The following is an 18588-nucleotide window of genomic DNA, read 5'->3' as shown; positions in this document are numbered from 1 at the left end:
TCATCTTCGCTGCGCTGACCCTCGCCGCTTGAGTGCGCTGCAGTGACTTCGCGGGCTACCGTTGCATTGTGGGGAATGTAGTGTTTGTGCTTGCAAAACACCATCGGGCGGCTGTGGCCTGTGGGCCGGTTCTAATAGTAATTAAATATCATCCAGGGGGCCATAGATAATCAATTCTAGAAAAAAACAGTTTATCCCCGCTTTTATGTAGTGTACCGGGATACTGCTTTTCTCTATCTTTTTGCCGTTATTTTCGTCGCTCATGCTGCTTTCAGTCTGCTCCTCTTGAACATATATACGGAAGTAAGGCGGGAGTTTGTCGACGTCACATCAAGACGACATCAGTGATTGGTCAAATTTGCGGGAAAGTTGCGATGATTGGCTGAAGTTGCAACACCGGCCTGAATTCGCGGGGTTTGCTTGAAGTTGCGTTGAAGTTTGTAACTACTTCCTGGTCAATCATTGAGTCCACGCTTCATACTGATGTCAATGAAGTTGGTTTATTACTCATCATCTTATATTCTTCAAAGTACACCGTGAAAACTGAAATCAAAGTAAAACATCAATGAATCCGTTTTGACAGACAGAATTTACACATTTTCATGTATATTGTTCAATACAATAGCTATATATAAGGATTCTGTTAATGTTAACAAACAATTGAATTCACTCTTGTCGTGAATAATGACAGAATATCTCATAGTAAAGAACTAGCATTGTGTATTGCGTGTGCTAATACATAAACAACCTAGCACAGGCTACGTAGCTTATACGATATACAACGGTATACAATCTGTGTACAAATCAGCATTTTACACCACCAGTTAGTAAATGTCGTACAAGAAACTTTAGTACCAAACAAAAGAACATCGTTTTACCGTGTGCACCCTTGACCAGTTGTAGAATGGTTAACTCTTTTATTCTCTTCTCTTCTCTTTCGCTCGCGACTCTCTGACATATTTTCGCGCTCTGTCTAGTTGTGCGCCTGACGGACCACTACTTCCGGATTTAACGATGTCAAAATAAAAGCGATAAATAAAGCATTTAAATAAAAGCTTGTGATATTATTTACACTCCCACCAAATTACCATTTGGTTTATGGCTTAAACATACACAAATAATTCCCAAATAATAATTCCCAATATTTGGGAATGCTACACTCTTAGCCAAATAAATCAAGGTAATTTCACCATCATGTCAAATTATAATCATCTGTCTTCAAGGCACAGGGAGTTTACTACTCTCCATTAAAACAACTAACTTTTGAATGGGCCGCTCAACAACCGATGGCTTGCTAAGGCGTTCACCTCTGTCACTTAACTTCCGCTCGCCTAACTGTATGGTAGCTCTGCGAACAAGACCATCTTCATCCTTGCATACATCCAGAACTCTAGCCAGCCTCCACACATTACGAGGAGCATCTTCCTGGAGGATAACAATATCGTCAACTTGTACATTCCGCCTTGGGGCATGCCATTTCTGCCTGATGGTAATCCCTGCTAGATATTCTTTTCTCCATCTGCACCAAAATTGCTCTGATAAATACTGCACCCGCCTCCATCTTTTCCTTGCATACAAGTCCTCTTTGACAAATCTACCTGGTGGGGGTAGAGGGATGGAAGATTTCATTGTGAGCAGGTGGTTTGGTGTCAGTGGTTCCAGGTTTGTGGGATCATTGATGCTATCCACAGTGAGAGGGCGACTGTTTATAATGGACATGGCTTCGTAGAAGAATGTCCTGAGAGAGGTGTCATCTATTCTCCCAGCGCTCTGTGCTAAGACTGAACTCAATACACTCCTTGCTGTGCGTATCTGTCGCTCCCAGACACCCCCTGCGTGACTTGCGTCTGGAACATTCATGCAAAAGTCACACTGTTGTTCTGCCAGAAATGTTGCTACTCTCTCTTCATCCAATTCTTTCAGAGCTCTTTCCAACTCATTCTTTGCACCAACGAAGTTGGATCCATGATCTGACCTTAATTGTCTCACTGGTCCTCGGATGGCTATGAAACATCTTAAGGCATTGATGAATGCGTCCGTCGTCATGTCCTCCAGTAACTCGATGTGTACCGCTCTCGAGCAGAAACACGTAAAGAGCAGACCATACCGCTTTTGCTCCCTGCGTCCCTGCTTGGAGTAAAAAGGACCAAAACAATCCATACCACAGAACGAGAATGGCGGTGTAGGTTCAATACGATCTGTTGGAAGATCTGCCATTCTTTGCTGTTCTGTGGGTCTTCGAGCTCTTCTGCAGGTAACACACTGCCTTATGTAACTGGCAACCGCTTTACTTCCTGCAATGATCCAGTATCCATTAGCTCTAACTTCATTGAGGGTTTGCCCTCTTCCTTGATGCTGGGTCTTCTCATGGCAGTATCTGAGGATGAGGCGTGTCACTTCACCATCAGTCGGCAGAATTATTGGATGTCTTACATCAAATGGCGAAGATGCTTTCCTTAATCGTCCTCCTACTCGAAGTATGCCATCATGAAGCTCTGGGTCAAGCTGGTAGAGTGGGTGATTTCGGGAGAGCTTTCCAGATTCTTGCTTCAGTATGAGTAGCTCCTCTTTGAATACTTCCTGCTGCACAAGCTTGATGAGGGTAAGTGAAGCTCTCCTTCTCTCTTCTACAGTTAGAGTGCCTGTCTTCTTACATTTTATAGCCAGTCGGTGAATGCGTGCCACTACATTCACTACAGTGGTCCATTTTGAGAATCGCGATAGTCGCCTAAGAAAACTGTCCTGTCTTTCAGCCAGCGAGATCAGCACCTGTACTGCCTTGACCTCAGGATCTCCCACCACCAACTCTGACATTTCTTGCTCAATTTTAAGCTCTTTTTCCCATAGGAACTTAGGTCCCTGGAACCAATTTGAGTTGATCAGCTCTGATACTCGGAGGCCTCTTGAGGCATGATCGGCAGGGTTTTCATTTGTGTCGACATAATGCCATTGTTGTGGGTCAGTTGTTTCACGTATTCTCTGGACTCTGTTTGCCACGAAGACGTGGAATCGTCGAGCTTCGTTACTGACATAACCCAGGACTACTCGTGAGTCTGTCCAAAAATGTTCCTCATCAATCCTGAGCTCCAACTCTTCTTTCAGCATGCTGCTAACAGCAGCAGAGATCACTGCAGCAGTTAATTCCAGCCTTGGTATTGTGACTACTTTTGTGGGTGCAACCCTTGCCTTACCCATTATCAGGGCGCAATGTACGTTGTCTTCGCTCACAAGTCTGATGTAAGTACACTGACCGTAACCTCGACTGCTAGCATCCGAGAAGTGGTGCAGTTCAGTTCTCAGAATCTTTCCGAAGTTCTCAGGAGTGTAACATCTTGGGATTTGAATATTTTTCAGATTCTTAAGGTCACTGACCCAACTCTCCCACCTTGGCCTCAACTCATCAGGAAGTGGATCATCCCATCCAACACCCTTCTGGCACATCTCCTGGAGCACTTGCTTTCCTGACAGGAGAAATGGGGCCAGGAACCCCAACGGGTCGTACACAGAGGCTACGGTTGAGAGAATCCCACGCCGTGTTGTTGGTTTCTCATTTAGTAAGACCTTAAAGGAAAATGTATCCCTTGCTACATTCCATTGTACTCCCAGTACTGCTTGGACTGGCAGCTCATTGTGGCTGAGAGCTACATCCTTCACTCCTATGGCTCTTTCAGTCTCACAGATTGATTCCAGAACCACTCGACTGTTGGAGATAAATTTGTGGAGACGTAGTGGCCCTTTACTGCACACAGCTCGGGCTTCTTCCACCAGCTGGATAGCTGTATCCACGGAGTCAAGGCTTACAATACCATCGTCTACATAGAAGTTTTTTCTTATGAAGTCTGCAGCTAAAGGGTATCTTTCCTCATTTTGATTGGCGAGATACTTCATGCCATAATTGGCACATCCTGGAGATGACGCTGCTCCAAAGAGGTGGACCTTCATGCGATACTCTTTTGGCTCAGACTCTGTGGCTCCACCTTCCCACCACAAGAACCGCAGATAATCTCGGTCCTCCTTGCTTACGTGGAATCTGTGAAACATCTTTTCTACATCGCACATCACAGCAACTGAGTGCTTGCGAAAACGACATAGCACTCCATTCAGTTTGTTGGTAAGGTCGGGTCCTGTGAGAAGATGATCGTTCAGAGCAGTGCCTTCATACTTTGCGGAGCAATCAAAAACAACTCTGATCTTTTCTGGCTTTCTGGGGTGATAGACCCCCTGATGTGGTATATACCACACATTGCCTGGCTCGGGTTCGTTTTGAGCCTCCTCTGCTTCACCATCATTTAAGACACCTTCCATGAAGTTCACATAGTCGTTCTTGAACTTGAGGTCTCTGTCAAACTTACGTTTTAGGTGCTTCAGTCTGACTAAAGCAAGCTTCTTGTTTTCTGGGAGACATGGACGTGTTTTGAAGGGCAGCGGCATTTCTAGGTGATTACATTCATTCTGCTGGATTCTTCCTTCTAGGATCTGGAGAAACTGGATATCTTCCTGAGATATACTCTTATCTCCTGGGTTTGTGTCTGCAAAGTCAGACTCGAGTGCTCGAATCACAGCAGCTGGTGTCACAGGAGGCAACTCTTTGACGGATATGCGACTGCACAGCCCTGTCACATCCTTGGAATTTACACTCTGGGGCACACTCCCAATGATGCTCCAGCCTAGGTCTGTCTTGATGGCATAAGGCTCACTGTCACCTCCTGTGATAACATGACGTGGTGCTAGTGCTCTGGAGCAGTCGTAGCCGATCAACAATCCTACCCCACAATCCATCAGTGGGGGCATTTCATTAGCTATGACTGCAAGATGATTCCACTTGTTGGCAGTTTCACAGGTGGGAATGTGTGCTCGTTCGAGTGGAATGAAATCTCTAGAATAGACAGGAGGTAAACTGATGGTGGTCTCTGATGAATATCCTCTGACTCTAAGCCCACTAACTCTCAGGCTTTCTATGATTGAATCTTTTCCCATCATGGTAGAAAGCTTGAGTTTCACAGGCTCTCCTGCTACTTGCAGCCGTTCACACACCTCTTGGTCGACAAATGTTTTACTACTCTGAGTATCCAGTAAGGCATAAGCCAAGGTCTCGGGACTTGTGGCGCTTGAAATCCATACTGGGACTATCATAGATGTGCTGCCGTTCTCACCTCCATTCACATTGCAAGACAGTGCAGAAGTACTTTCTTCTGTGCTCTGGGTTCTTTGCATAGGTGGGTTCTCCCCACGCTGACGATCTTCGTGTAATGGAGTGGGATGGCTCTTTTTACACTTGCCACATGTGGCTTTCTTTTGACAGTCTCTTGAGTTATGTCCTTTCCTCAGGCATGAAAAGCACAGGCTATTGTCTCTCACAAACCTTTGTTTTTCCTCCGCAGAAATTGCCATTAGCTTTTGGCATTTATGTATGGAATGATTTTCATCACAGTACACACATTTCACTGAGCTTGAGCTCTGTGCTGTTGAGTTCTCTTTTCTGGGTTTATTGAAGTCCTTTGGCTTGGCTTCATCACTACTGTGTGATTTGGTTGTGGTGCTAGGAGTGTCTGAGGTCTGCACATTGGTGGCAAAGGTGTTTGCCTTTGTACGCTTTATTTCTCTTGTCAGCTTTTCTTCAGTGGGCCTCAGAGCATACAGGGAAGAGACTGGGTTGCATGCAATACGTGCCTCCTTTGCAATAAAGGAAGCAAACTCTTTAAAATTGGGGTAGTCTTTTGCCTGGTCCAGCTGCTCTGTAACATGGCGGTTCCACCTTGAAGTTACCCACTCTGGGAGCTTGAGTAGCATCTTCTGATTTTCTTCACAGTCGTTAAGCACCTGCAGACCTTTCACATGCGGCATAGCGCTGTCACATGCCTGTAGAAAATCACCGAATTCTCTCAGCTTTACATACTCCTTTGCTCCTATCTTTGGCCAACCATTGAGCTTCTCTCTGTACGCACGTTGTACTACAAAGGAGTGGCCATATCTGACATTCAACTTTTCCCATGCTTGCTGATAAGCCTCTTTATCTGTTCTGTAGAAGATCCCTTCCAGAACTGACCTTGCCTCCCCAGCAACATATTTTTGCAAGTAGAACAGCTTCTCGGCAGGATTGTGGCAGCGTTGATCTATTAGAGCCTTAAAGCTAGCGCTCCACTGTATAAACTTTAACGGGTCGCCAGAGAATATACCAGGTTCTGGAATTGGGAGTCTAGTGAGCATGGCTGAATCACTCAGAGCTTGCAGTAGTGATCTTTCATTTTCTGGAGCTCTTCGGTCTCCATTGTGGGAACCTGAGGGATGAGAATCCTTGAGACTGCTGCATGCAGTGCTGCATCTTTGGCCACTTTCTTTCGACCCCTCTTCAATGTATACTTTAAGCTTAGCTTCCATAACCTCAAGATCCCTTTGTTGTTCAAGTCGTTTTAATTCTTGACGCTGTGCACTGATGAGGTTCTCCCTTTCAAATTCAACCTTTTTTGCGGCTAACTCAGCAGCCATCTCAGCTCTCTTGGCTGCTATGCTCGGTGTCTCTGAAGCAGGTTTATAACTGCTTGCCACCGATGGTTTGGAAGCTGTAGATCCATATATGGATTTGGCATAGTCTTTGTCCAGTAACAAATGCAGCCTTGGCCCTTCGACTTCAGCATCAAAATCTTCTCCTACCTCAGATAGACGTACTCTCATCAGTTGTATTAAATCTCCTGTCACCGCAGAGCAGGCATCAATCTTTCGTTTCACTTCCTGAGACGGAGTTGATTTTTCTCGCAAGTTGTCATATTCCACCTTGGCTATAGCCTCGAGCCTTTCAAGAGATTCCATCATCTCACATAGGTCACAGTCAGAGCATTCATATTTTAGACTAGCACGGACATTTCTAACATGGGCCTTCCAATTCTCGTATGCTGAGTAGAACTTCTTCTCTTTTTGAGCTGTTTGCTGCTCTGTCAACTCTAGCATCTTTGGTGTCAAACGTCTCTCACGTGAGGATTTCCTTATCTCCTCTTTTTCCGCTGCTGCACCCTGCTGGTTAGACATAGGCCCAGCGGCTAACTGTGTGGGCTCTACCCTGTTATACTCAGACTGCGTAATCAGCTCGTTCTGAATTTGTGATTCACTGTGCAATGACATTTTTAACTATGTTTAACCGTTATATTATCAGAAGGGAATAACACAAACATGCACAAACATTAAAGCATAAGGAACAACCTTATTTTTTTTTTTTTCTTTAAACCACTAAGAAACCACTTTAAAATTGTGTCTCTTTAAGGAATCGTGGGGCTGTCCATCAATTATCTGAAGATGCAATGTTCAAACGGTAGGATCTGACCTTAAGGCAGTAAGGCTCCACTTTGGAGCTGAAGTCCACTGCATTCAATGAAGAAGTACTGCTCACTTGAATCTTGAGGTCCACAGACTGCGGGTGATTGGTAGTGCTGCACTCTGAGTCTTGAAGTCCACAGGCTGTAGGCGGTGAAACAGTGTTGCACTCTGAAGTCAGGTATAGTGGACGTCGATGCACCTCGTTAAGATGGAAAGTAGGCCACGTTTTCACTGTAACTACTTCCTGGTCAATCATTGAGTCCACGCTTCATACTGATGTCAATGAAGTTGGTTTATTACTCATCATCTTATATTCTTCAAAGTACACCGTGAAAACTGAAATCAAAGTAAAACATCAATGAATCCGTTTTGACAGACAGAATTTACACATTTTCATGTATATTGTTCAATACAATAGCTATATATAAGGATTCTGTTAATGTTAACAAACAATTGAATTCACTCTTGTCGTGAATAATGACAGAATATCTCATAGTAAAGAACTAGCATTGTGTATTGCGTGTGCTAATACATAAACAACCTAGCACAGGCTACGTAGCTTATACGATATACAACGGTATACAATCTGTGTACAAATCAGCATTTTACACCACCAGTTAGTAAATGTCGTACAAGAAACTTTAGTACCAAACAAAAGAACATCGTTTTACCGTGTGCACCCTTGACCAGTTGTAGAATGGTTAACTCTTTTATTCTCTTCTCTTCTCTTTCGCTCGCGACTCTCTGACATATTTTCGCGCTCTGTCTAGTTGTGCGCCTGACGGACCACTACTTCCGGATTTAACGATGTCAAAATAAAAGCGATAAATAAAGCATTTAAATAAAAGCTTGTGATATTATTTACAAAGTTGCAAATCGCAACATCACGACTTTCTGGAGGGTCTGGTTAAGGGTAAGGTGAGCTTTACAGTTAAGGTTTAGTCCTTCCATGCCAGATTTGTACAGGTTTGAATAGGAATTAACCAAATATGTCACACACTGAAGCTCTGCCCAACCGTAATGTCACACGCTGAAGCTCCGCCCACAGTACTGTCACACACTGGAGCTCCGCCCCACAGGAATGTCACACACTGCAGCTCCGTCCCACAGTACTGTCACACAATGGAGCTCCGCCCCACAGGACTGTCACACACTGGAGCTCCGCCCCACAGTACTGTCACACACTGGAGCTCCACCCCACAGGTCTGTCACACACTGGAGCTCCGCCCCACAGGACTGTCAAATACTGGATCTCCGCCCCATGCTACTTCTACACTGGAGCCCCACCTCATTTGATTATTGTACACTGGAGTCCCACTTTACTGCCACACACTGAGGGTGAATCTGGCACTAGCTTCCCTTAGAGAACTATTTGTTACTGACCTGTTGTAGCTTTTGATACACTGTTAAACACAACAGCAAAACATACAAAAAGTGTCTAAATGAGCAAAGTTTAAGAAAAAGGCAAATGTTAGGTTAGGGCTTGGTTAGGTTAGTTTATAATGTTAGCTCCATTATGACATATTATCCGTTATGACATATAAACACAAGGATAATGTTATGACATTATATAAACACAAGGATAATGTGATGACTATATAATAGTCATAATGCTATAATAATGCATGATAACACAAGGTAATAAAGGGTGTGGGATGATGTAATCTAAATAAAAATTTTAAGCTAGGAAGAGTTTTTATTATTTGTACTTCAAACTGATGAAGTGAGTACAGATGTTGTTTGGACTTGAGCTTTAAACAGTGACTGTAACCTGCTTCGATAAGGGCTCTAAACCCAGTGAGTTTAAAAGTCAGTACTCGTATTATTCTGGAGTTCACTTGCTCCTACAACTTACCACTTCTAGCGCAGCACAATTCTTAAAAAGTGTAATTTTTGCAAAGCTTCTATGGGATTAATGACTACAGCAAATCCCAAACTCCAGAGCAAAACTCTTTGATTAATATGTGTTTACTTCGGCACTAGTTATAAAGCGGTTAAAGGCACTGGGTCCATCGCAGTGCAGCTGATCCATAGCTAATGGAAACCAGACCAGTGGCATGTATCCTTCAGAACCGGAGAGGGAGGGGACGCATTTTAATGTGACGCTGACAGCGTGGCAGGAATAATGAAGGTTTGGGAATTATGTTAAGACACTTTGTTACTGTTTTATCTCTGCAGTGTTAATGCACCTGTTTAAGCACTTTGAATTGCTACGGTGTATGAAAAGTGTTATCCAAATAAATTTACCTTCCCTGTGTAGTTTATAAAATAACACTTCTGCTCAAACTGGCACTCGTCTTTACGCACCTCAAAGGATTTGCAAACGAAGGGGTAATAATGTTAAGTGAACAATTTCTGATTGTTTGGCTATGACAGTATAGGGCCCCTAGTCTCATGTTTATCCATATTAAACACTGATGGGCCCCTAGTCTCATGTTTATCCATATTTAACACTGATGGGCCCCTAGTCTCATGTTTATCCATAATAAACACTGACGGGCCCCTAGTCTCATGTTTATCCATATTAAACACTGACGGGCCCCTAGTCTCATGTTTATCCATATTAAACACTGACGGGCCCCTAGTCTCATGTTTATCCATATTAAACACTGACGGGCCCCTAGTCTCATGTTTATCCATATTAAACACTGATGGGCCCCTAGTCTTATGTTTATCCATATTAAACACTGATGGGCCCCTAGTCTCATGTTTATCCATATTAAACACTGACGGGCCCCTAGTATCATGTTTATCCATATTAAACACTGACGGGCCCCTAGTCTCATGTTTATCCATATTTAACACTGATGGGCTCCTAGACTCATGTTTATCCATATTAAACACTGATGGGCCCCTAGTCTCATGTTTGTCCATATTTAACACTGATGGGCCCCTAGTCTCATGTTTGTCCATATTAAACACTGATGGGCCCCTAGTCTCATGTTTGTCCATATTAAACACTGATGGGCCCCTAGTCTCATGTTTGTCCATATTTAACACTGACGGGCCCCTAGTCTCATGTTTATCCATATTAAACACTGATGGGCCCCTAGTCTCATGTTTGTCCATATTTAACACTGATGGGCTCCTAGTCTCATGTTTATCCATATTAAACACTGATGGGCCCCTAGTCTCATGTTTGTCCATATTTAACACTGATGGGCTCCTAGTCTCATGTTTATCCATATTAAACAATGATGGGCCCCTAGTCTCATGTTTATCCATATTAAACACTGATGGGCTCCTAGTCTCATGTTTATCCATATTAAACAATGATGGGCCCCTAGTCTCATGTTTATCCATATTTAACACTGATGGGCCCCTAGTCTCATGTTTGTCCATATTAAACACTGATGGGCCCCTGTCCTACATGTCCCAATGACGATGCTTCCGTTTGTGAATTTAGTGTTTCTGTAAAGTAGTTGGTCATCTGACGCTTTCCTTTCCTTTTGATATGCAGGTACTGGACACCTCATGTCTGATGAGCCTCAAGCAATTGAAAATGAAATATTGATCATGTCCAATCCTTGGTGGTGTTTGAAGGCACATTTTACATGTGGAATGGCAAGTTTGAGATTTGTTATATTTAATTAAATTTCAGAGTTTAATTTATTCTTAATGTTGAATTAACTGGCCTGTCTATTCCTTCTTTTAGTCTTGTCTTTGATTTTTTTTTCCTTTGATCCTGAAGACCAGCACAGTGTGCTGACGGCTTCATTTCTTAACATGAAAAATTCCATCAGACTTTTTCACAGAGTTGTTTTTAGGGGGCCCAGAAGACCTGACATCAATTTCATTGTTGCAGAGAATATACAGCAGAACTATATTTACTTTCAGATGGGTGGGATAAGGGTTAGGATTAGGGTTAGGGTTCAGTGAGGTCAGGTTGGATTCCCATGACTCAGAGGTCACAGAGCAAAACCTCAGAATACTTCACCTCTCCTCTCCTCTCCTCTCCTCTCCTATTTTCTCCTCTCCTCTCCTCTGTTCTCCTCTGATCTCCAGAGTCCCCAAAGTGTCTTGTTTGTCTTTGAAAGCACTCTTGTCATTTTTCCAAGGATTTCAGCCCTGTTACAGTCTCGTTCACCTGAGTGTGGACTCGTTCACCTGAGTGTGGACTCGTTCACTTGAGTGTGGACTCGTTCACCTGAGTGTGGACTCGTTCACCTGAGTGTGGACTCGTTCACTTGAGTGTGGACTCGTTCACTTGAGTGTGGACTCGTTCACCTGAGTGTGGACTCGTTCACCTGAGTGTGGACTCGTTCACCTGAGTGTGGACTCGTTCACTTGAGTGTGGACTCGTTCACCTGAGTGTGGACTCGTTCACTTGAGTGTGGACTCGTTCACTTGAGTGTGGACTCGTTCACTTGAGTGTGGACTCGTTCACTTGAGTGTGGACTCGTTCACTTGAGTGTGGACTTCAGTCATCTTACAGTCTCATTAGCTGGAACTGGGAGTAATAAACTGTAGTCCTGGTCAGCATGGTCAGATGGACTGGCCAGTAGGGGGCGTGACAGGGTCAGCAATAGGCATGGCTATCGGCAGAAGGGGGCATGGCAGTTGTCAACAGGGGGCGTGGCTATTGTCAGCAGGGGGTGTGGCTGTCATGCTGTACTGACTGAGCACCACACCTTCTGTGCAGTACTCCAAGTAAAGCGAAAGATTACAGAATCTAATGATCATCATTAAAATGATGCTACATTTGCACGGCTTTATCTGATCATCCAACAGAGTGAAGCTGTCTCTGACATACTCTACCATTCCGGGTCTGACATACTCTACCATTCTGGGTTTGACACGCTCTACCATTCAGTGTCTGACGCTCCATTAATCTGGGTCTGACATACTCTACCAATCTGGGTCTGGCATACTCCACCAATCTGGGTCTGACATGCTCCATTAATCTGGGTCTGACATACTCTACCAGTCTGGGACTGACATATTCCACCATTCTGGGTCTGATGCTCCATTAATCTGGGTCTGACATACTCTACCATTCTGGGTCTGACATACTCCACCAATCTGGGTCTGGCATACTCCACCAATCTGGGTCTGACATGCTCCATTAATCTGGGTCTGACATGCTCCATTAATCTTGGTCTGACATACTCTACCAGTCTGGGACTGATATACTCCACCATTCTGGGTCTGATGCTCCATTAATCTGGGTCTGACATACTCTACCATTCTGGGTCTGACATACTCCACCAATCTGGGTCTGACATGCTCCATTAATCTGGGTCTGACATGCTCCATTAATCTTGGTCTGACATACTCTACCAGTCTGGGACTGATATACTCCACCATTCTGGGTCTGATGCTCCATTAATCTGGGTCTGACATACTCTACCATTCTGGGTCTGACATACTCCACCAATCTGGGTCTGACATACTCCACCAATCTGGGTCTGACATGATCCAATAATCTGGGTCTGACATACTCTACCAGTCTGGGTCTGACATACACACTAGATTATGTGTGATTAAGAACAATGTATATGGGCCAGTACATTTGATTTGTATGCCTGCTATACACTACACTATTATTGCACTGCATGCTATGAAATGCAAAGTTATGATCAGAAACATTTCATTACACTATTATTACACTACACTATTATTGTACTATGATAGGCAAACGCAGGAAGGGGATAAAGTGGACCCCCCCCCCCCCCCACACACACCCCCTTTGCCTCTGGTCTCTCTGGTGATTACAGCGTTGAAAGGTTAATTTCAGTGTTGCAGTCCTCGGCTGAGGCGAGCAGGACTGCAGTCCCAGGCAGTGAGCCCTTTTTAATTACCACGAACAAGCTTCAGTCGGACTGCAGAAAAGGCCACTCACCAACTGGCGCCCTCTTAAGCTGGGAGGTGAAGAGAGGAGGTCCACTGGGAACGCATGTTATGGCCTGTTAGGGGACACGGAGGGTCAGACGACGGTTTGAGTGGCTGTTCTCAAATGCCCCTCGCAGCGTGTGACAGGCCTTAATGAGACAGGAGGTCCGGGCCCTCCCACTGCAGATCAAGAAGGGGTCTGAACTGGAAGTGGTACTGGCTGCATAACACAGACATCCTCATCCACCACAACACAAAGCACGTTTTCCATTAACTTCAAAAGAAACACTGATGCAATTCAGAGAAAGTGAGAACATTTGTGAACATTGTGAAACAGTTCTGAATTCTGAATCAGTTATGAATTCTTGGAACAATCCAATCCAGAAATATCTTTCAGTGACCTTAAAGAGAAAAGATATGAATTTTTTTTCTAACCAACAGACGTTGCTCTGTTCACCATCACTACCTCCTCTCTCTCTCTCTCTCTCTCTCTCTCTCTCTCTCTCTCTCTCTCTCTCTCTCTCTCTCTCTCTCTCTCTCTCTCTCTCGTCTGTCTTTCTCTCTTTCTCTGTCTGTCTGTTCTCTCTCTTTTTTAAAGCTTGACTGAGTCCATCTCCACTGGGTTTGTTGGGGTCAAGCGTCTCATCTGTTGTAGATGAAAAGCAAACCGAACCCGTCAGCACAAACACACCCTGCCCTGGGGATCCAGCTCCCTTTGCATTTTTCAAGTGTATCATTTAGAATGGCACACACATACTGGACACATACTGGACACATACTGGAATAGGGACTTGATTAGGGAGAGTGGTGTCCAGTTTGGGTAAAAGGATGTGAGGCTAAAGTACACTGTGGCCAAGGCCAGTGTGTGCTGAGGTTAGGTGGTTTTTGTGCTTATTTTGAGTTTCTGAGTCATGAGACAGGAAAGGACTGTGTGACACTCTGACACTGTGATTCATGCCAAGAGGGACATGGGGGCTTGTCCATCAGTGGCCAAAGAGGATCTACTTTTTACTGTTTGTCCTCTGAGACATGCTGGCTTGATCTCAGTCATGCTCTCTCTGTCTCTCTGTCTCTCTCTCTCTCTCTCTCTCTCTCTCCCTCTCCCTCTCTCTCTCTCCCTCCCTCTCTCTTTCTCTTTCTCCCCTTCTCCCTTGCTCATGGCCTCTCTCTCTCTCTCTTTCTCTCTCTCTCTCTCTCTCTCTCTCCCTCTGTCTCTCTCTTGCTCACTCATGGACAAGCATAATGAGGATGGACAGAATAACAAAGAGAGAGAGAGAGAGAAGAGGAGGAGCAGAGAACAGGTACAGAGATACAAAAGGTAAAAGAATCCCCAGGAGGGTAAAAAAACGACTGGATTCAGTCTGATGGAGGTGTTAGCAGACAGCTTAATCTCAACTTAATCTCAGCTTTATCACAATATACATGTCAAGATAAGCGCTTATCTAAGCCCTCCGTGAAGCCTTGAACACACACAACTGATTCAGCCACTGACTCCCTGTCTGCTATAGAGTCTCTGGTTAACCCAGGACAGAACCTGTCAACCTTATCCATGCACACTGGGTTGGATTCTTGTAGGTCGGGCTAAAGAAACACAATTAAACAAACGTAGGTCTGAAATGATAATCATAATGATCATAATCACTGTGTTAGAGTAACTCCTCCAGTTTAGGGGGCACAGTCCCAACTCACAGTCTCTTATCACCACTGGGGCAACATTAGTGGTAAACTTTCACATTTTCTTAATTTCTGTCCTTGGTATTTTTCCAACTTCTCATATTCCTTCCTAACTCAGCATTTAAATACAACATTGTAGGGAAAACGTCCTGAGTGTTTTTGTCATTCAGATCGAAGCATACAGTGAAAGGAAATAGCACTTCTCCAGGGCTGGTGAAATATCTCTTGATGAACACAAAAGAACCCAGCAAAAAAACCAAACACAGCCACAAAGCATACAGTGCAACACAGACTAGTATACAGAACACAATATGACATCATACACACTTATGACATCATATACGCTTATGACATATCCATACATATAAACACAATGTCAGAATCAACACATGTTATTCTAGCAGCAGACCCTGGTAATATGTGCATAAAAAGTTTTTTTGTGCGTGAGTAAGTTTGTGTGCATACGTGTGTGTGTATGCCTGTTTATGTGTGTGGGCATGCATGAGTGCATGCATGTGTGTTTGTTTGTGTTTGTGCATGCATGTGTGTGTGTGTGTGTGTGTGTGTGTGTGTGTGTGTGTGTGTGTGTGTGTGTGTGTGTGTGTGTGTGTGTGCGTGTGTGTGTGTGACAGGTCAGCCTCCAGTATTTGAGGAGTCTCAAGGCCTAGGGGAAGAAACGGTCGCATGGCTATGAGGGTCATGCTTAAGTGCTTCTGTACCTTTGCCCTGTTTTATTGATGGCAGGAGAGAGAATATATACAGTAATCATACACTGTGTATATATATCACTAGCTTTATTTTTAGCAATATTTATGTATAGGATTATATATAGGAGATATATATATATTAGGGATGCAAATGATTAATCGACTTTCGATTAATTGTCGATTAAGACGTTACTCGATCAAAATGTATTAATCATGATTAATCATTAGAGAGCGCTCCTGTATTAACTTGAACAGAGCGTAAGAACGAGAGGTGAACACGTGTCGCGAAAGAACAGAGTGGAAAACAAAATGAAGCGGGCGAAAAGACGTGCGGTGTGGGACCATTTTGAAGCGTGTTCGGGAAACGAGGCAGAAACTGCGTAATCCAGAAAATCCCAAGGAGGGAAACTTTATTTTCCACGCAACTCAAACAATAGCACTGTTCTCTTCCCCTCCCCTGGCGCGCGCAGGCGCCGCTCTCCCAGTGTCACTTAAAGGGCCAAGTGCCTGTCTGTTAGGGAATTCGCTGCGAGGAGTAGTAGTCGCTACAATTTCAACATTGTTAATTTAGGCAAAGAAGTCAAATGTTCTGTGTGTAATGCGGTATTGAAGTACAACAGTTCCACTAGCTCACTCAATTATCATTTGAACATCATGCATGCAGCTGTCCTGCATATCACCAGTGCACCTGGTCAACCTAAAATCACAGCTACACTGGGAAGGCGAGCGTTTTCGAAGCTCGCTACAAAAAAATACCAGTGAGCTAAAAACAAAGCTATCTACTGCTACTACTGTAGCCCTTACAACAGATTGTTGGACGGCTCTAACAACAGAAAGTTACATTACTGTGACGTGCCACTACACTGACGAGAACTGGCAGCTAAAATCTGCAGTGCTGATTACGACGAACATGTCGGATAGACACACCGCTGACAGTTTAACTGACAAGCTCAATGATGTTGTGGAAACTTGGGCACTCTCCGGTCGCGTTACAGCATGTGTTCACTACAAAGCTAGAAACATTGTCCAAACATGGGCTCAATAATATTCTGTTTAGGCTCTCTATTTAATTTCTTCTTTTTTTAAAACATTTTTTTTAATGTCTAATGTTTCAAATTGAACTGAGCCAGTCCTTAATTTATTCCTTTTTTAAAATGAAAGAATGTATTTTGTTATACCATAAACATTTCCTCATGCATAATTACTTGAGCAATATATAATATAATACAATATAATTATCATAATATAATATATACTTTTTGAACAAAGTGTTTTAACTACACTGCTCAAAAAAATAAAGGGAACACTTAAACAACACAATGTAACTCCAAGTCATCCACACTTCGTGTTCAGATAGGAAGCAACACTGATTGTGAATCAATTTCAACTGCTCTTGTGCAAATGGAACAGACAACAGGTAGAAATGAGAGATTTTCAACTGATTTCAAAGATTTTTATTAATTGAGATCTAGGATGTGTTATTTTAGTGTTCCCTTAATTTTTTTGAGCAGTATATTTAGCTGATATTTTTAAAAGCCCTATTGAAACACTGAAATTCAGGTGAAAAACCCCGCTTATCGATTAATCGAAAGTCGATCGATAAGATCAGTCAACTAACGATTAATGAATTAATCGATAATTTGCATCCCTAATATATATATATATATATATATATATATATATATATATATATATATATATATATATATATATATATATATATATATATATATATAGAGAGAGAGAGAGAGAGAGAGAGAGAGAGAAAGAGATAACTTTCCCTCTTCTGTAGACTAAGCTTGGATAAATTGCAAACCCTAACCCCTAGTTTAACAAGAACTCTTGTTTGTAAGCCGTTCTGCAGTACTGCACTTACAACAGATAACCTGCAGCCTCAGTACAGCGTTGTCAAAGGCCCATCAGCAAGGAGGGAAAACATGACTATAATGAGAGAGAGAGAGAGAGAGAGAGAAAGAGAGGGAGGGAGGGAGAGAGGTGTCAATGACAGGTAAGGTTACTCCTGTGGGTATGATCAGACCTCCTGAATGTGTAATTACAGCAGGCAAGGCTGTGAGTTTGTGTGTGTGTGTGTGTGTGTGTGTGTGTGTGTGTGTGTGTGTGTGTGTGTGTGTGTGTGTGTGTGTGTGTGTGCGTGTGTGTGCGTGCACTCCTATGAAGGAGGTTAATGTAAGTAGATCACACTTCACACACACTGTGTATACTTGTCTGGCTTTTGATGCTTCCTATCTTCCTGTGGAAATGTTACTAATAACAACAGTGCAAGTACACACACGCACACACACACACACACACACGCACACACACACACACACGCACACACACACACACACACACACACACGCACACACACACACACACGCACGCACACACACACGCACACACACACTGTGGTGTTACGAAGTGTACAGGGTGAGAACTGCAGGCTCCTTTATGTCATTAGAGAGGTAGGATACACACACACACACACACACACACACACACACACTCAGAATAGTTGCTTCAGTCGTTCTACTAGACTTAAACAAGAACTATGTAGTGTGACTGAAAGAGCCCAGTGCTGTCAACTGAGATTTGGATGTGCCTCTGTAACCATATAGACTAGGGTTAGGGTCGTGTGGGGCATCACAACCCTACCTTACCCTGACCCTAACCCTAGGGTTTAGATTTAGACTTAGACATGGAATAGATCTGAATATATTAACATTTCACTAAGAATAAGATATTTAAGAAACAGCACACACCCCTTAACTCTAATATCCTTCCAGAATCTAATCACTGTCACTTGGGCTGGATGTGACCATTATTCTTTCAGAGAAGGTAATTGGTGACACAACACCTAGATTGTGCTAAAATACAGATGGTAGCCCCTCCCACACTGCTCAAGATACCAGGAAGAACCCTAACCCAGGTATAACTCACACGCAGGTATAACAAGAACCCTAACCCAGGTATAACTCACACCCAGGTATAACAAGAACCCTAACCCAAGTATAACTCACACCCAGGTATAACAAGAACCCTAACCCAGGTAAAACCCACACCCAGG

The 18588-nt window shown here is 43.5% G+C and overlaps 1 protein-coding gene across 1 annotated transcript; it reads right to left on the bottom strand.

Annotated features, from left to right (window-relative positions):
- Window positions 1-438: 438 nt before the first annotated feature.
- LOC143509279 (uncharacterized) lies at window positions 439-4115 on the bottom strand. Its single transcript, XM_076997841.1, has 2 exons — window positions 879-4115; window positions 439-543 (listed from the first exon to the last, which is right to left on the bottom strand). Exon 1 carries the CDS (start codon window positions 4057-4059, stop codon window positions 1219-1221), a length of 2841 nt encoding a protein of 946 aa, XP_076853956.1. The 5' UTR covers window positions 4060-4115; the 3' UTR covers window positions 439-543; window positions 879-1218.
- Window positions 4116-18588: the final 14473 nt, after the last annotated feature.

This window comes from Brachyhypopomus gauderio, chromosome 3, assembly GCF_052324685.1.
Source record: "Brachyhypopomus gauderio isolate BG-103 chromosome 3, BGAUD_0.2, whole genome shotgun sequence".
NCBI lineage: Eukaryota > Metazoa > Chordata > Actinopteri > Gymnotiformes > Hypopomidae > Brachyhypopomus > Brachyhypopomus gauderio.
The sequence above is the reverse complement of the archived record's forward strand: the minus strand, read 5'-3'. Positions and strand labels throughout refer to the sequence as shown.

What these genes read in the sequence shown, in the direction of transcription:
- LOC143509279 (XM_076997841.1), bottom strand. Translation starts at nt 4,059, where the DNA reads ATGTGCGATGTAGAAAAGATGTTTCACAGATTCCACGTAAGCAAGGAG.